The sequence below is a fragment of the Phalangium opilio genome, unplaced genomic scaffold (genome assembly GCF_054372755.1).
Source record: "Phalangium opilio isolate 3A_F unplaced genomic scaffold, DU_Popi_V2 ptg000209l_1, whole genome shotgun sequence".
NCBI lineage: Eukaryota > Metazoa > Arthropoda > Arachnida > Opiliones > Phalangiidae > Phalangium > Phalangium opilio.
In genome coordinates, this window is record NW_028324217.1 from 15,024,246 (window position 1) to 15,042,743 (window position 18,498).

Here is an 18,498-nt window from a genome sequence, read left to right on the forward strand (position 1 = left end):
TCATCGCTTCATCGGCGATGTCTGCCGCCGATGCCGTGCCGAAAGCGCTACGTATAAAATGCTCGTAAGCCTTTAATTGGCGCCCAATTTGGTGTGTAGAATTTCATTATCCCTACCTTAATCTTACATCTATCAATTGAATTCGATAAAATTTTACGTAGGAAGTTCAATCCACCTTATTCCCTTTCGCCGGAAGTTAGGCTTACCTCGGGATTCTTGGAGGGGAGTAACGGGAAGAAAATCGTTATTGTCTGCTACAAACGCCAAAAATATGTACTGTAGCAGACGACAGACGAATTTCTTCCCGTTACTCCCCTCCACGTCCAAGAATCCCGAGATAAGCCTGACTTTCGGCGAAAGGGAATAAGGTGGATTAATACATTAGCAACCGGTAATACAACACTGTTTTATGAAAATAAACTCAAACGGGTAACAAATAAGGCAAAAGCAATGGTTACAAAAATACGACTGGCATTTTGGCAACAAACATTATTTCTGCGCATGCTCATCTCTCGAGAATTTTACTACCTTTTTACCCTCGCTCTACCGGTGAAAATGTCTATTAGCAGCTCTCTCAAGTCTCAACGGCATCCGTTTTTATCTATCTCACTTAAGCGCCATTCATGAACTAGTATTTTAGTTTTCCCAACTTTCGGTTACTAAATGCACTAGCAATTTAACAAACACAATTTCACACAATAAAGAAAATATAGTTTTCTTGTATTTGCGATCCCGCCCAGGAACGCGTCTACCAATTTTGAAAGACCTTGGTTTATCAGTTTTTACGGAATTTAGATCAAAAACCACCGGGTGTACAACATGACCTCAAAAATCTCTTTGTAAATATTAAAAAACGCCTCTCTTCTAGAAATTTGATAAATAGCGGATTTTATCGTGAAGCTTAGTAGTAATACTTGCAGTTCTGTAGTAGGATGTATAATTTTAAATCTAGATAAGGTTTTATCTGAAAAGATAATTCCGTCGCTCGAGTTTAGTCACTAAAAGCTAAGAGTTAGTTGAGAATCGTGGAAGGTTAAACGTGAGCTTCGTAAAGTTTTATTTTTTGATATAGTAAAGAAGAAAAACGCTATTAAATCATGAGTGTAAGACAGCAAGGAGAAAAACCTCACCCATGGGATAAAGCTGGTATATTTTCGCGTTATATATTCTGGTATGTATGAATCATAGTTAATTACTAATTTGACTCCAAGGCTTTAAATTTCTTCTCGTTCTATTGAAGATGACCTAAGATTTACTTTCCCTGCGGAACATTCATTTTCTTTCGTTCAAAACATTTTCGAAAAATCATTTATAGTATTTACCCTAACCGAAATTGAGGATTGCATGTTGCAAATTCGAAATAAGACTAGACCAGGGAGAGATTTAATTTTAGAAGTAGGAATGGAGAACGGTTAGTATTTACTGCAGTCCGACTCATAGCCCAGCATGGAGCCCCTCCCTCCAACACGTAAAGAAAAGTTTAAATTATCTTATTGGCTCACTTAAACTACGTTTTGATGACGTTGCTGACGGGGAAGGCGAAAAATACCCGTAACTCCCTTTTACCTCTGTCGCTATAATCCGCCTCTTCTTTCATACCCCTCCGTCCCGTGGAAGGAGGTCCGTGAATTTGATTCGCGCCCAGATTACTCTGTTCTCCATTCCTACTTCTAAATTTAAATCTATCCCTGACTAGACTAAATCACAGCTTAAGTCTCATTTTTGTGTTTAATAGTCCAAAACGATCGTTTAAATTAACGTTAAAGGAGGCTAATTTAAAACTTAGAAAAAGAGACATTTAAAAGACTTCATCTGTGAGGTTATTTTTGTTTGCCTATAGGCCTAAGACTAATTTTAGTATGAATTTAAGTCCTGTGATTAAGGCTAAATTATCCTTTTCCATTTTATTTCTTCAAGAATAGATTAAGTTCTTATAATTGTTATTTCTTCAAGAATAGATTAAGTTCTTATAATTGTTATTTCTTCAAGACTAGATTAAGTTCTAATAATTGTTATTTCTTCAAGACTAGATTAAGTCCTTATAATTGTTATTTCTTCAAGACTAGATTAAGTCCTTATAATTGTTATTTCTTCAAGACTAGATTAAGTCCTTATAATAGTTATTTCTTCAAGACTAGGTCCTTATAATTGTTATTTCTACAAGACTAGATTAACTCTTTCTCATTGTTACTTCTTCAAGTGTATATTAAGTCCTTAAGAATGAACCTTGTTATAGATTGTACGTTATTTCTCAATGCTTTATTCTTTGTCCGTCGTGGTTACTCAATTTAGTACGGTTATATATAAACTTCCGACTCCTTTAGCCTACTCAGCGAGTTATAATTAATATCGTTCTCTGGCGACCGTACCGCGACTCCCCTGCCCACGCTTCTTCCTCTCCTCTTATACCAATGAGAGGCAAGGGCGAGGTCAAAGGTCAGACGCCAGCGCCTTCTATCGGTATGGGGTGCTTAAGGCGCATTCTACCGTCACACCATCTAGCAACGTGCAACTGTACCTCAAATCAGTCAGCAAATTAAAGTTTACTTGAAACTTTGTAGTTTTGTTTCTTAATTACTGCGGTGGAATCTGCTTAAATATAATACATATCTTTGTATTTAAATAATTGGCGGCGGTGTTATTAGTGCAGTGCACACTAGGATTTCTACTTAAATTTAACAATAGTATTTAATTTAGAAAATTACAAGTAACTCTTTCGGTAATAACTTTTAATTCTCTGAGGTATTTTCGAAGAATATTTTCCATTTTTGATTCATACTTCAATCATTATACAAAACAAAAGGTTATTTACATTAAAGTTGCATAAGTACAAGTATGACAGAAGTAGGCAATCATTAAGTTCAACCAAATCCACCAAAGTATAAGTTGGTCAAATAATATGCTTATTTATAGTTAATTATGGTGATTTATGTTATAAAGTATCGTGCTTAGTTTTCAGAACTATATATATTTTCAATTGCGAGTAAATTTAACTATTACTTTTAAACTAATATCGGTCCAATGTTTTGTTTCGTCATTTTTCACATGAAGACAAATTATTACTTTCCCCTCGATAACTAACCGTTTTATTATTTAATATCCGCTTTATTATAAAAATTATCTCTACTCAGCTTTCATTAACCTTTCAGGGAAACGATGTAATTCCTCGTCATATATTAACTTTGAAGAGGTTGTCTATGATTTCTAATTCAATGGCGACATGTTTTAATTACTAGCTTTATATTAATTTTGAAATTAGTATGTGTGTTTCGACTTTATATGTGCCCTTCGTTACTCGTACTTTATAAACTTTGACGGGTGTCGTTCCGAAGAACGAGTTTTTTTTACAAGATTTTATGAATACAATTGATTTTAATTATTGTGATTGTAGTAAAATCGTTTTAAGAATCGCTATTCTTAAAATCATTTGAAACATAGCTATTGTCGACGTTTGACTTCTAGCCAATCCCAGTTTCACGATTGGTTTTAACTTTAGGGCGTTTGATTCCGTATAAAAAATAAGAAAAAGCACAATTGTTTGAACCTTTGATGGAAGCCCTGCCATTGGAAGGCTGAACATTTCTCGTTACCCTAGCCGATCGAAGGTTACGTCTTAACCCTAACGATGATAATGGATTAGAAGCCAGTGTTGCAGATTGGTGTGGAATAGCCGAAAATCCATTGGATGATTGTTTGTTTGAAAACCAACAAGTACAGATTTACGTCTTTGTGCTAAAGCATAACGGTGCTGTTAGATGCCAGTGAGTACAGATTGGTATCAAAGTGGGATAAATGATATCTAATGAATGATTGAATTAGCCGATAGCTAGCCCATAAAGGATTATTGTCCCCTTAAAGGGAGGGTGAAGTAGAAAATCAGGTGATTTTTTATCGATTCTCCTACTAATTATAAGACCAGTCTGAATAGTGAAACATTCAGGAAATACTTCCGAATGATTTTAAAATTCAAATTAGGTCCAGATTTTAAGGATAATTTTGAAGAAGGTCCTCCGGCCAATCGCGTAACGCTCTGCTTTTTTATAAAAAAAATTCTCGTGGCATGTTCCGTGTTGAATGAAATTTGTCACCAGATTTGACAAAATTCGCGCGCGAAGTTTGTTAATAAAAAGGCAAGGCGTTACGCGATTGGTCGGAGGACCTTCTTCAAAATTATCCTTAAAATCTGAACCTAATTTGAATTTTAAAATCATTCGGAAGTATTTCCTGAATGTTTCACTATGCAGACTGGTCTTATAATTAGTAGGAGAATCGATAAAAAAATTACTTGATTTTCTACTTCACCCTCCCTTTAATGATTGACGCTTAAGTAGGATAGAAAATGTAATATAGTACAATTTTCCAAATTTCTGGAAATTGCGAACAAGTTTGCTTAGATTTGACAGATACACAGATCCATCCAGTGTAATACCTTTTATTGACGACATCTCAACTCGGAGGGGTTAAAAGTATGAAAGCCTATATTTGTAACAGCTAGAAAATATCAAGTTATGGACAGCTTTAATGTCATGTCATATTTTATATCTAAAATTGTCTAAACACTATCGAGTCTCTAATTTCTAAATGACAACTTTTTAATTGAATTTAAGAAGCGTTTCTATACTCTAAGCTAATTTAAAGTGTTTTGACATTACCCACATACTAGCTTGATTGAACCAAAAAAGCGAGGGAAAACGGGGGTTCGCCGGATTCTTAGGCGCGAAGCGTGTGGAGTCGTGGACTCAGAATTGAGGTTACGTCAGTTACTATTTACCTTTGCTTGTTTGTAGTATGTACTTTCTAGTTCCTGGGTAAATAAACCAAATAAAAAATAAATTTCGTAAATTTCTGAATCGAGTTCGACTTGTGTAGTTCGTCGGGCTAAAAACAAAAACTTAAATACCTATATTTTGTTTCATATGCTTTATAAAGAAACTTCATTAGCAGAAAAATGCTCAGAAAATATTGATAGACCAAACTAAGAACCCACAGGCTGACAGCTAGATCTTTCGTATGTTCAGCTCACTTAACAAATGACTGTTCTGAATATAATCCAGAAGGATTATCAGATTCACTTCTCGAGTTTAAAAATAAAACAGTTGGCAAACTTAGATAAGTAGTCTTCAAAAAGGTAACCGCCATGTTTTTAAAATAATTAATTCAAAAACACTTCATATGATGGTGGTGCTGAGGAGTCTGGCTTATTTGGCACTCTGGGACTCCGCCCCAAATACCACCTATTTAATAACAAGTTGCAGACGTCAGATTCTTAACTTTGGTAATATAGCAGCCTATTTTATAAATAGGAATTTTATACAGTAAATTCAAATACAAATTTCAAATAACTTCAAATTGGAGAGTTAAATAAATTATATTTTTTTAAAATTTTTTGAAAGACATTTTGTTAAATGAATGAAAGTTTTTTTTTTCATATAAAGCTTATCATACCCTTTAAAGGTGGACATTACCGACATTCAGACTTGGATGGAGTAAAGAACTGAACGAAGAGGATCTGTATGATTGTCCCACCACCGAAGGCTCAGAAGTCCTAGGAATAAAATTAGAAAGGTAAGAATCAGTTTCAAATATAAACTATTGAAGATTTAAAAACTGCAATGGGGACCGAAAGTGACAGTTGACAGCAATACTACTTCGAAACTCGTATTGAGCAAAATAAAAGGCGATTGTGAGAGCGGTTGGTATATTCTTGACATGCATATTGATCTCTCAATTGTCTAAGGCCGGTAAACTGGTGAGATTCAGTGGACCTAAATAACCAAGAATCGTTTGAATATTAAAGTTTCCTTAACTAATTATTCCAAATTTTCTTAACCGGTCTCAAATTACACAATTATATTTGAATATAGTTTTAATATTTACTATATATTACCTGTAGAGAATGGCGAAATGAAGTGAAAATGCAAAGAACAAAGAAAAAAGACAAAGCTAGTTTCAGATCTGCAGTTATGAGAGCTTTCGGGGCAAGTTACTTCCTGCAGTGCTTTGGTGTTTTGATTATTGTAAGTTTCATTTTGGGTAGTATGAGGTGTTTGATTTCGATCTGTGATAAATGGCCATCAGAAGCTAATATAAAAACTAAAGAAAGACGAGTGAAAAGTCAATACCAAAAATGGTTATTAATTTCAAAGACAGACAAAGCTTTTAACGCCGAATAAGATGTATATCTTATTCGGCGTTAAAAGCTTTGTCTGTCTTTGAAATTAATTACCATTTTTGGTATTGACTTTTCACTCATCTTTCTTTAGTTTTTATATTAGCTGAAACACCCTGTATTTAGGCAAGCTGTATTATTCGAAAGACAGGATTTTAGTTTAAATAGACTTCCTTCACTATCGTTTACAATCTAGTAGATGTGTTTTTAATGATCCAACCGCTGCTACCAGTTAACATCTAAAACATTTCTGCTTCTTTTCTTTAGTTAATATGTACTAGAAAACAGAAACCTTCTTACTTCATCGAAGCACTTTAAAATCCACAATCGATAAAGATGTGCTTTCACTGCTCTTTAAAAAGTTGGGAAAATGTTTGTCTCGCTTTAAGCCAATGTGTCTGTTCTTCATAAATTAACCATAAGAGATACGATAACCAGAATGCTTTTAGGATGGCAGATTAATCCCGAATAAAATGATTTCTCAGATATAAAAACCACCAAAGAAAAAATTCAGTGGAGTGCTCCCAAGTTAAAATTGTCCCTAGTATAGAAAGGCACATTTTTATCAATTTTCATTGGCACCTCTTTTTATGAAGTTTGAGTTGCATTGAGACAAAGGAGTCAAGTTAAACCTTATATACAATTGCAATAAAAACTACTATATTGTATTCAAAAAAGTGTTTGGCTGATCTGTTCCATCCTGTATAAGCTATTTTAAAAATGTAAGCTTTACAGTAGTGTAAAAGCTTTCAATTAATGTCAACAAACATTTTCGCCTTTTACGTTTTCAAGAGTATAACTAATACCCGAGGAAGTTGGCCACGTATATTACAAGGTAAAGTTGCGTGCCACGACAAATATTGTACCAAATATTTCTTCTCAATACCATATTATTCTATGACAATAGGAACTGATAGCGAATATTTTCGATACCACTTCAAACGTATCACAATGGAAAGCAATAAAATTATGTATAATCGAGGGGCTAAGCACTCTCTGTACACTTATTACGAATTACGAGTAACCATTTAAACACTTTAAAGGGTAGGAAACCTACAGATTACGCGTAATACCTTTTACTACAGTCCTTTACACCGAGTAAATTAAGTGACTGGCCCGTCGTGGGAAATGTTTAGTGATTAGGAACGAGCAAATAATGGTGGAATTCCTCAACTGTTAAAATTTTCCAACACTTTTTAAATGATATTTAAATAATTTTTAAACTTGATTGATTGCAGAATATACAATCAGTGCTTTTAGTACGACTTTTGTACTGCCAAAGACCCGAAATATTTGCGAGTTCCCTTTACGTTATGAAGTATCAATTTCTTTTCGTGTATCCAAGGGACAAAATAATACTCCCAAAGCCACGCAAAACTCCTTTCCTATAAGTTACGTTATTGTTATGAAACCCAACATGTAGCCAAAAAAAAACATTTGTTTAATATTTGAAATATACCATACCAAATAAGTCTTGTCCATTTTAAGGAATGTGGTGTTCGTGTCATGCAACCAGTCTGCCTTGGTTGGCTAATACGTTACTACAGCATTCCCAATACCATGACTGATACAGAAGGGTACTTGTCGGCTGCCGGCGTGTGTCTTTTTGGTCTAATACAGGTTTTGTTCTACCACCATATTGTATTGGCTTTAGTAATACCAGGAATGCGGGTCAGAATCGCTTCATGCACTTTAATATACAAAAAGGTAAATCATAAATAAAGCGTCTCATTAAATCTAATTAGATTTAATTTGTAGGCATTGAAATTAAGTCAAAAAGCCATGGGTAAAACAACCATTGGCCAAATGGTAAATCTGCTATCCAATGATGTCAACAGATTTGATATGGCCGTTATGTTTTTACCATTTATCGTTATTGGTCCAATACAAACTTTGGTAGTGATTGGTGTTCTGTGGCCTCATTTGGGTGTTTCGTGTCTATTTGGTCTCTTGGTATTACTAATGTTCATTCCATTTCAATCAGTTATGGGAACACTCTTTTCCAAACTAAGGCAAGTGTCAAATAAAAAAATAAAATATGACTGTTACCAGGAATGAATGGAGGGGAGTTGGAATGGCTAAGGTCAAATCATAATAGGCGTGAAATGATCTTGGAAACATCTGGCGTGGCTTATTTTATGTTAGCGACGTCATAGACTGACGAAATACGATTATTTCCCGCTAAATATTTTCATTGGCTGCCAAAAAGTGAAAATTCTTCTGCTAACTCCACACTCTAAGAAATGGAAGTGTTAAAAAAGTGTTAAAATGGTGTAAACACCGTAAGAACACCCAAAAGAGAGTTTTATTACCTTGAGTTTTTAGGGGCCAATTTAAAGTGTAAATTTGGTGTAAAATAACACTATTAAAACACCGTTTTGAAATTAAACATGTAAAATTATAGTATACTGCGGGTTTCTTAGAAAAAGTCTTTCATTTTCATTAATGTTTTAATATTAAAGTCAATCCGAACAGTAAAAAATTATTGAAAACCTTAATTTTTAAACGTTTTTTTAAAGATGATATTCATGAAAGAATATATTTTTATCCTTTAAATAAAATTAACAAGGAAATTGGTAATCCGATGGTATTGTACATTCATAAAGCACTGCTAAACGTGTTAGGTGACACTCTTAAAAGCGTTATGCGACACTCTCACAGTGGCGTCGCTAGGCCTTTTATGGGGGCTATAGCGCCCCCAGATTTCAAAGTTAGCCCCCTCAAAAGAATCTGTAAACTATACCAAAAAATTCCTCGTAGCCCCCTAAAATTCTTTAACAATATAGTATCAAAATTATAATGAAAAGTTTATTAAGTTTCATCTTTGTAGAGATGAATTTCAATATCAAACAGTAGTGGGGACTAAAAGCAAACGAAAACTAAACTTAAAAAAGACGAGTGAAATTCTTTCATCCACAATTGTCTCATAGTCAATAACTCGGTTCCGTACTCTTTATCCATAAAAGTTTGTATATCTTTAATATACGAATAATAAGATTAAGCCCCCCAAATTTCAAGCCCTAGCAACGATATTGCACTCTTGAAAGTGTTACGCGTATTGTGTGACACTAAAAAAACGAGACTAGGTTAGGTACTGGCCTCACAGTAGGGCGACTATTATTATTATTGTTACTATTGGGGAGAGGGGGGGCTCACATCCTTGTACCGATGCCAGAGGCATATTGTGCACCCACATATTCAGGCCTTGAAGAGACCTGTGGCCGCGGTGTAGCGTAGAATTCGTTCCACCGTTATGGACTATAGACGCCAGCTTGAGAGGCCAACTTGTGGGGAACATGCTTTTGTGACATGTCTTATCTTTATTTTGAGAAAAACTAGAGTAGAAAATGGTTTTTTTTTTAATATTTTAGAGTAGATTAGGTCAAACGCGTTTCTGGTGTTCGAAAAGCTCTTCGTGAAAAGAGATTGTTAAATTTAACGAGTTCGTCTGTATCTACTGCTGGGATATTATAGCCTCCAAAACCAATTTAACACCCTATGCATTTATACTAATTTAAAACTTTCTGCCTTTTCAGAAGTTATTAAGTCGGTGTTTCACGCTGGATTTTATGCAGTTTCACATTGCATGAGAGAACTACCCTTGCCTAAAGGGGTATAGCTCTGCATGTTAAAACCGTCCTCTTAAGTTCTCTCAAAGTGAAACCTTGCTATGAATATAGCGCTATTCGCGAATAAATCAAACATTCTTAAAGGTGTTATGCGACACTCTTAAAGGTGTTATGCGACACTCTTAAAGGTGTTATACGACACTCTGAAAGGTATTATACGACACTCTGAAAGGTGTTATGCGTCACTCAGAAACGTGTTATGCTACACTCTTAAAAACGTTATTTAAACTCGGAAAGGTGCTATTCTACACCTTTGAAGGAATTGCACAACACTCATATGAGAGTAAAAAATTAACTTTTAGTTCGATGTAAGAGTTAAAAAGGTGTTAAACTACACCTCTATTGCACCATTTTATTCTTATCTTTAACACCAATTGCTCAAATAAGTGTTATTAAACCCTTTCAGGGGCGTAAATGAACACCTGTAACGGTGTCAAATTTGGACCCATATAAACTACTTTTAAATCTGTTAAAGCACAGCCCATTTTTTTAGAGTGCACCCTCGATCCGCTCGGTCCCTAGTTTGAAACGACTAGACATTTACCGCCTTCAGGTGATGGCTAAGCAGACCATGTTGGAGGAGCTACACTTAAAAAAAAAATAAATAAGGCCTCGCCATATGTTTCCACCATCAAGGGAACACCGGGAGCCTCTTTAGCCATTCCAACCCCCTCCATAAATTCCTGCTGTTACTCATTTTGAGAGAGTCAAGTTTTCTAAATGAAATCCATATTTGATTTAACCAGGTCTAAAACGGCCATTCTAACGGACGAAAGGGTACGATTAATGAACGAAATCGTTGCCGGTATGAGAGTCATAAAAATGTACACTTGGGAATATGCGTTCGCTAAAATGCTAAGTTCAGCCAGAAAGTAAGAATTGAACAAAATCCCACAATTTTCAAACAGCTTTCCGTGCCAAATGTTTTGCTAAAGTTTGCAATTCAAAGTTTATTGCCTATACCAAAAACGGATTTATGGGATAAGAACGTCGGATCATAGCTTTAGCCTCTAGTACCATCCTCGCATACTTTATTGAGAAACTTCGTCTGCTTATATTTTGACTTCACCCACAAATTCGATCTCTAGAAGTAGCTTTATACAGAATTTGTGGGTGGAGTCAAAATATAAGCAGACGAAGTTTCTCAATAAAGTATGCGAGGATGGGGAGTGAATTCGCTAACTCCGACGTTCTTATCCCATAAATCCGTTTTTGCCTATACATAAATGAGGATCCACATGTGGATAATGTTGACCTCGATATTTCCAGTTTGGCGAGATTTATCGAACATCCTACAGTGCTCCGAACTAACAAAAAAATTTATGTTATAGGAAAGAAGTTGAACAAATTCGAAAGACATCCATTCTAAGAGGTTTAAACATTGCTGTTTTTTTCGGGGCTTCAAAAATCACTGTGTTTGTTTGCTTCGTGGCTTTCATCTTGCTAGGAAACACATTGACAGCGGAAGCTGTCTTCGTGAGCATAAGTTTGTACAATAATTTACGACTGGCGATGACATTTTTCTTCCCATTGGCAATCACATGTTGGGCCGAGTGCTCCATATCTCTGTCAAGAATTCAAGTTGGTTGATTAAGTGCTTCTTATAATACAATGTAGGAGAAAGATTTGAAATCAGAAAACATTATCAGAGATAATTGATACTAGATAAGTATCGGCCGTTGTAAACAAATTTCGCAAAATTTATGTAACACCATTTAACTTGAAGGTAATAAATGTTTCGCGATTTAAAGATTTACCAACGGACACTAGAAAATTAAATAATTAATGCGGTAGAAAATATTTGTTCTACAGCAGATATATTCTGATTTCAAATTGTAATAACATTATGAAGGCTGATTTATTTAAATTTCTAAAATTTTCAGGATTTTTTGGAATTGGAAGAAAAAAACGATGGATCAAGAGTAGATCATATTGATAATTATCCGGCTGATAAATGTGGTGTATGGATGAATGAAGTCTCAGCCAAATGGGATGAAGTAATAATGTCTAAGTAGATACATGCAATTAAGAATAATCAAGACCTTTTTGAAAAGGAATCCGAAGAAAGGAACTTAAAAGAAATAACAATGAGTGTCCGTCCAGGGGAGCTTTGGGCTATAGTTGGATCTGTCGGATGTGGAAAGGTAAGACCTATCTACAATACCATATAGAAAATGTCTAAATACACCGTCGCTAAGAAGTATTGTCTTGGGCTTAAAAATTCAATTCAGCTATATCGAAAAAGTTGCATATATTTAAAATGCCGTTTTATTAGTATAACTCCTAAAAACAGGTTTTAGAACTTCCTAAGCCACTCGAAGATTTTAACTCCTTAAATATTAAAGTCTCACAGTTTAATCCTGCGGGATTAAATTTTAGAGATGGGCCGATACCAGTTTTAACCGATACCGATATCATTCGATAATTGAGAAACCGATACGTACCGATACCGATATTTTACCCGATCCTTCGAATAAACCGATATTAAACCGATACCGATATATAAACCGATATCAATAAGAAAATAGATGCAATAACATAGGTTGTAGAGATGGGCCGATACCGATCCCATATCGGTATCGATATGGGATCGGTATCGGCCCATCTCTGATCAATTTAGCAATATTGCTACATTTAATTCCACACCGATTCAAAAGACCATGCTACCATGGGTCGGCCGAACTATGCGATGGTAAAATCCCACATTTTAGTCCAGATTACTAATTAGAGTCGAAAGTAGAGGCTTTTGAAAATAACTTCTGTTTTTGGGTCTACGCCATGACCATATTCCTACCCCTAAGCATAATGTTAAATAACGTTTTTTCCAGTTTGGTCAACTTTCATAATACTATCTGATATAGGGTAATATTGCCAGTAGATTTCAATAGTGCAAACGATATATCTTTAACTTTAATGGTTCACTCGCAAATAAGGGTCCTTTCCAAAATTTTGCCAAGCACGGGTGAATTTTGAAGATCAACTCTACAAAGGGGTTAACTTGGATTTTTTAGTTTTTAGAAGCTATCGATAGCCTTATACCTAGGTTTGAGTTTGAAACCACATTGTTTCGTGATATTTTGGTTCTAAGGCTCAAAAAACGTAAAAAACCAAATTTTAGTAAAATATTTTTTATTTAGCGTTTGAAATCATTATTTAGCTATAAAAATTCTTGTGCATTTTTCTAGGCATATTTTGAAAATTTTTAACTTCCCAAAATAGGTCTAGAAATTTCCGCTTAACTTTGTCGCACTTCATATAGCTTATAAAGGAAGTCATTTTATTCTTTGATGGCATCTATCACTAAGGCCCCATACCACTGATCGTATCTGGCCGCTACGTAGTCCCCATCAGAAGGTTCATCAAATGTAAGTGTATTCACGTTGGCGTCAAGATCCTCAACTATTGCAACACTACCGTTAACGGCTTCATCAAGTACATGCTATTTTACATTAAGGTTTTTATACACACAGATCTGAAATACTTTAGCGATGAAGCTGCTTTGAAGTACAAAAACTGCAAAAAAATTAGCAAATTTAGGTTTCCTCTATTCAGATTTTGGTCTAGCCACAGAATGAAATTTCTTAACTATAAATTCGTATGGTAAAAGCCTTGGCATTGGTATCCCGTGCAAAACACCGAAACTGTTCAAATATTAATGCCTTTATAATTATATGAATTGTCAGCCAAAAAACATCATTTTTAGTATTTAATTTTCCTGCATTTCCAAAGAGGATATTAAATTCCATCAACTATCTCTTGAGGTACGTCTTTCCAAGACTTGTACTGTCGCTGGCACTCGAAGCCACCATAAATTAATTCTCACATCATACAGTGAAATACAAATGTGCAGACTGTCACGTGATTCGTTTAGTACAAATTTTATGGCCGCAATAGTTGAGGATGTTGGTGTCAACGTGAATACACTCAATCCGAAATCGTAATGTTAAACTCTATGGAGCTTAACATTACGAGGTGGAAATATTTTTGCGAGTTAGACCCAAGGTTTCGCGACCAAGGGGGTACACTTTTTTCACAGCCTAACTTTACAGCACTAGCAAAGGCTGAAAAGGTATAGTATCTCATTTCTCGTAGTGTAAGGTTAACTTGGACTTTTTGTATAGGTTTCAAAAATATATTTTTAAACCACGCGCTAGCTCACGCACCAGCACGAGCTGCTTTTAATAAAAGTTTCAATTCAAATCTCGCGCTTAATTTCACCATTTTGATTCTCTAATTAAGTTCACGTGATTTTTTTAAAACTTTTTGGGCCTATTTTTTGTCTTTCTAAGCCTAAGGTTAAATGATCACAAAGAAATAGCTGGAGAATTTTTATAATTTTCACATGGTTTCAACGAATATTTAGCATAGTGTGTTTTTATACAGTGCATTGTATTATTCGTCCATTCCAATTTCCAAATGTAAGTTACGATTTAGTGAAATACTATATAATCAGTCTTAAAAAATTGGACGATTGAGTTTGACTATTTCAGAACTTATTTATTCCCAAATAACGTTTCTCCCAAAAAAGGAACAGATATTACACAAAAACGAGTTTTGCTTCGCAGTCCTTAAAAAACTGCATTTATACACAATCCGCGACACTTTTTGAAACCCACAAAGGGCCTGAAGCTAGAAATTATTATATATATTGCAATTTGAAATTAAGTTTAATCGATATGAGAAATTTGCTTTTAATTGCGTAGTTCAAACATTTGTTATGATTAGAAATTTTACAACAAAAACGGGTATAAATGCAGCGTTTCGGAACAAAGAGCTAAATCAAGGACGATTATGACTAGTTCGAATTGAAGTTTAAAACTTGTACAGGGTGTAACAACACATATATAAGAACACTTATTCTGAATGTATGATAAACGTTAGAAATACGACACTGTCACAAACCATAATGACGGATCTCCTTTTAGGAGTAGTAAAGCGAAATTTTAATTGAAATAAGTGTTCTTATTATCTGTTCGACCCTGAAAAATTAAAATGCTAAAAGCTCATTTTGTATTTTTTGGCCTTAATTATTTGACAGGGATAAGTTTTTACGGGAACAGATTCTATATAATTTCTTATGTGGAAATCTGAGCTCCCTTTATCTCGAAACGCCGCATTTACACCCGTTTTGTTGTAAAAGTTTTAATCATAACAAATAATTGAACTACGCAATTAAAAGCAAATTTCTCATATCGATTAAACTTAATTTCAAATTGCAAAACATACAATAATTTCTAGTTTCTGACCCTTTGTGGGTTTGAAAAAGTGTCGCGGATTGTGTATAAATGCAGTTTTTTAAGGACTGCGAAGCAAAACTCGTTTGTATAATTTGATGATATTTCTGTTGGGGACTATAAGTAGAGGCGAAATACGTTATGTTGCCTTAGAGATAGAAACCATCCAAGAAGAAACTGACTTCATTTATCAGGTTTATGAAGTGCAACAAAAATAAAGCGGAAATTTCTAGGCATTTTTGGGAAAGTTAAAAAAGTGCCTAGACAATTCACGAGCATTATTTATGGGCGTACGTGGATCATATTACTGTAGTTCCCTAGGAAGCTGTAATATGATCCACTTATGTTATAGGTATGGTTTCCCTCGCGCAATAGAAATGTTTTTCTTATAATTTGGTTTTTACGTTTTCTGAGCCTTAGAACCAAAATATAACGAACAAATCTGGTACCAAGTTCAAGCTTAAGTGTAGAGCTATTAATTTCTTATAAAACTAAAAGATCGAAGTTACCCCCTTAGTAGAGTTTTGCTTAAAAGTTAAATTTTGGAAAGGTCCCCTATTTGCGAGAGAACCGTTGAAGTATATCGTGAGCACTATTGAAATCTACTGGATATATTACCCTACATCTGAAAATATTACGTAATTTGAACAATTTGGAAAAATGTGATTCAACCTTATGTCTAGGGGTAGGAATATGGTCATGGCGCATGCTTAAAAACGGGAGTTATTTTCAAAAGCCTATACTTTCGATTCTAATTAATATTTTGGGCTTTCAACACCAATGTTGCAAGTTAACGTGGGTAAAATTTCATTACGATTGTCCGACTAACGGTAACATGGTCGTTCGAATCAGTGTGGAATGACCCAAGTATATAAGTGCATAAAACAGTTGGCAAAGGAACGTAGTGTCGCCCATAAGTACATTAAGCCTGAACTTTTACTTATAAACATAGCTATAATTACGTTATTGGAACAACTCATTTTCCTAAAAGTTAATATGTAAACTATTTCTCCATTGGTGAAAAAATTCTAGTCTTCTTTATTGATGTCAATTTTGGGTGAACTACCAGCTGTAAGTGGAGATATAAAAATCCGTGGAAAGGTTGCCTATTCGTCTCAAGACCCGTGGGTTTATGGAGGTACTATTCAACAAAATGTACTTTTTGGACTACCCATGGATAAAGAAAAATACGCCAGAGTTCTTCATGCATGCGCGCTTAACAGGGTATTTAAACTGTATTAATGTTAGACGTTATTGGAATTTTATGTAAATATTTTTAGGATATTGCTAATTTACCTTTTGGTGATCAAACTTTGGTCGGTGAAAGAGGAGTTTCATTAAGTGGGGGACAAAAAGCAAGAGTTAATTTGGCGAGAGCCATTTATATGGATGCAGACGTGTATTTGATGGACGATCCATTGAGCGCCGTCGATGTCTCCGTTGCGAAACACCTGTTTGACGAGTAAATATTCTGCTTCATAATAACCATATTGCTTTTTTAAAAGAGATAATAAATTAGTAAGGTCATTTCCAACGATACATTTCTTTCATTTCGCTCGTTGCACCAATAAAGACAAAAATCAATTTAAAAAGATGTGTCTTTTGCATGATTAAATACGAATCCAGGGTGCCAGTGCTGTAATTCATACAATATCCAAAATTTGGGGCAAATACTATTTTCGCCTATAATTTAAAAAATGTGAATATTTTGCAAAACATGGTGGAATTGAGGTTTTCATAACTCATCGACTATTTTGCATATCGTATTTATTTATTTACTACTACTTTGGCATTCCATTTCGTGATATAAAATATATTATTTTTTTATTAATTTTATAAGTGATGCTGGCTTTAAATATGATCATAGTTTCAGGTTTATAAATGAACTAGCTGCCACACGCGCCTTAGTTGGTATTATTTATAACTAACAAACAACAAAACCTTAATCGCAAAAGCAAAGTGAAAGGATTGAAAAAACAGTAATAAAACACTAATTAAAGTAACGAAAGGGTTTAAATTATCGTATGAAAACATATAGAATAAATAGAGGGAAAAAGAGTTGATTAATTTCCCAAATAATAAGGCAAGCGAAAAAATCAGAATAGCAAAGCAAAGTAAAACCAACAGAATGGCAATCAAAAAATCACTGCAACGTACTACAGGTTTCACCGGAGAAAAGCATGTTCTATATTTTAATTTAAAAAATGAGCTTGGTTAGTTCGACGTAATAACGTACAAACTTGAAAAAAAAGAAAGAATTAATTATAAAAGTTAGTAAGGAATGTTTTAAAAAATGAAATAATTACACGGACACTTAATATATGTTAAAATTACAAAGAACAATTGTCACACATCTTTTACTAATTTTCGACGCAATAGCGCAGAAACGTCGAAATTAACAGAAGCCACATACTATCGGGACCAAAAGTATCCAATATCTCAATCCAGATAGTAGTCTACCTCAAAGTCAAATTTTATCTAAATCCATTAAGCCGTTTAAGTGGGGTTGAGTATCAAGCATCCAAATTCACAAACTTTCACGTTTATAATAGAAAGACAAGATATATCATGGTTTATCAGACTGTGTTATTTTAGTAAAGGCTTTCTTTAAAAAAAAATAAGACAAAAATATTTTCGAAGCCTGGCGTTTAAGAATAAACTGCGAAATGAAAGGTATATTTAATAATTTCAAATGGTTACTAATTTTTAAAAGAGTTTAAGTAGATTTTCCCGTCTCTAATTTTTCATCGCACCAATCTTAAATAAATGTTTCGTTTCGTTCTAGGTGTATTAATGGAGAAATACAAACTAAAGCTCGAATACTGGTTACTCATCAAGTTCAGTTTTTAAAATCGGCCCAGAAAATCATTGTACTAAAACACGTATGAAATTTCTTTTAAAGGAACCATTTCAAGGCTAATTTGAGTAGAAATTCATGATATATTAGTGTTTCCGTTATTATGACTATATTTCATTTTTTTTCTGTCCTAATGCCTACTTGAAGTGTATCTTACACGAGAAAAATTACTAAAATATAATGGTTATTGAAGTTTAGGTGTCATTCAATGGGGTTTCAAGTAATTGGTCTGTCATGAAACCAGAAGTAAGATGGGACTAGTACTGAGCTAACCAATTTTTCACTTGGCGAAAGTGAATATTCTTGATAGCACACCAACGGTAGCCCTCTGGTAGCGGTTTCTGAATTTTCCGTCCAAAACGTGAGACGCTCGTGGCGTTAGACGGCCGAAATAGGTTCAAGCACCCGCGTCCGTGTTCCGTGGCTTTAAGTTGAGGGGAAGGGGGTAGGAACCAATTTTTTTCTCTCTAGTGTAGGCGCGATGTAAGCGGCATAAAATCCTCAAATTTCTTCACTAGTGCCAGGATCTACTACCAATGCTAGAGCTCTTAACTTCTAGTCTCATCTTACTTATGATGAAACTGATAGTATTGAAACTGATGAACCACA

At 34.5% G+C, this 18,498-nt stretch overlaps 1 protein-coding gene across 8 annotated transcripts in view; it reads left to right on the forward strand.

Moving 5' to 3' along the window:
- The first annotated feature begins 973 nt into the window (after window positions 1-973).
- Window positions 974-18,498, forward strand: part of LOC149620800 (ATP-binding cassette sub-family C member 4-like) — a 30,445-nt gene continuing 12,920 nt past the window's right edge. The window contains exons 1-13 of one of the 8 annotated variants that reach the window (XM_089853907.1): window positions 1,014-1,171; window positions 3,497-3,761; window positions 5,455-5,565; window positions 5,894-6,017; window positions 7,658-7,876; window positions 7,928-8,181; window positions 10,545-10,670; window positions 11,130-11,379; window positions 11,682-11,795; window positions 11,853-11,942; window positions 16,065-16,256; window positions 16,313-16,494; window positions 17,818-17,914. In XM_089853907.1, the coding sequence (XP_089710033.1) occupies window positions 5,916-6,017; window positions 7,658-7,876; window positions 7,928-8,181; window positions 10,545-10,670; window positions 11,130-11,379; window positions 11,682-11,795; window positions 11,853-11,942; window positions 16,065-16,256; window positions 16,313-16,494; window positions 17,818-17,914 (1,626 nt within the window). In that variant the 5' untranslated portion in view covers window positions 1,014-1,171; window positions 3,497-3,761; window positions 5,455-5,565; window positions 5,894-5,915. Of the gene's footprint in view, window positions 1,172-3,496; window positions 3,762-5,454; window positions 5,566-5,893; window positions 6,018-6,254; window positions 7,005-7,076; window positions 7,877-7,927; window positions 8,182-9,713; window positions 9,905-10,291; window positions 10,671-11,129; window positions 11,380-11,681; window positions 11,796-11,852; window positions 11,943-16,064; window positions 16,257-16,312; window positions 16,495-17,817; window positions 17,915-18,498 lie in introns of those variants that run through there. The other 7 variants (XM_089853906.1, XM_089853909.1, XM_089853910.1 and 4 more) reach the window with 7 other exon arrangements.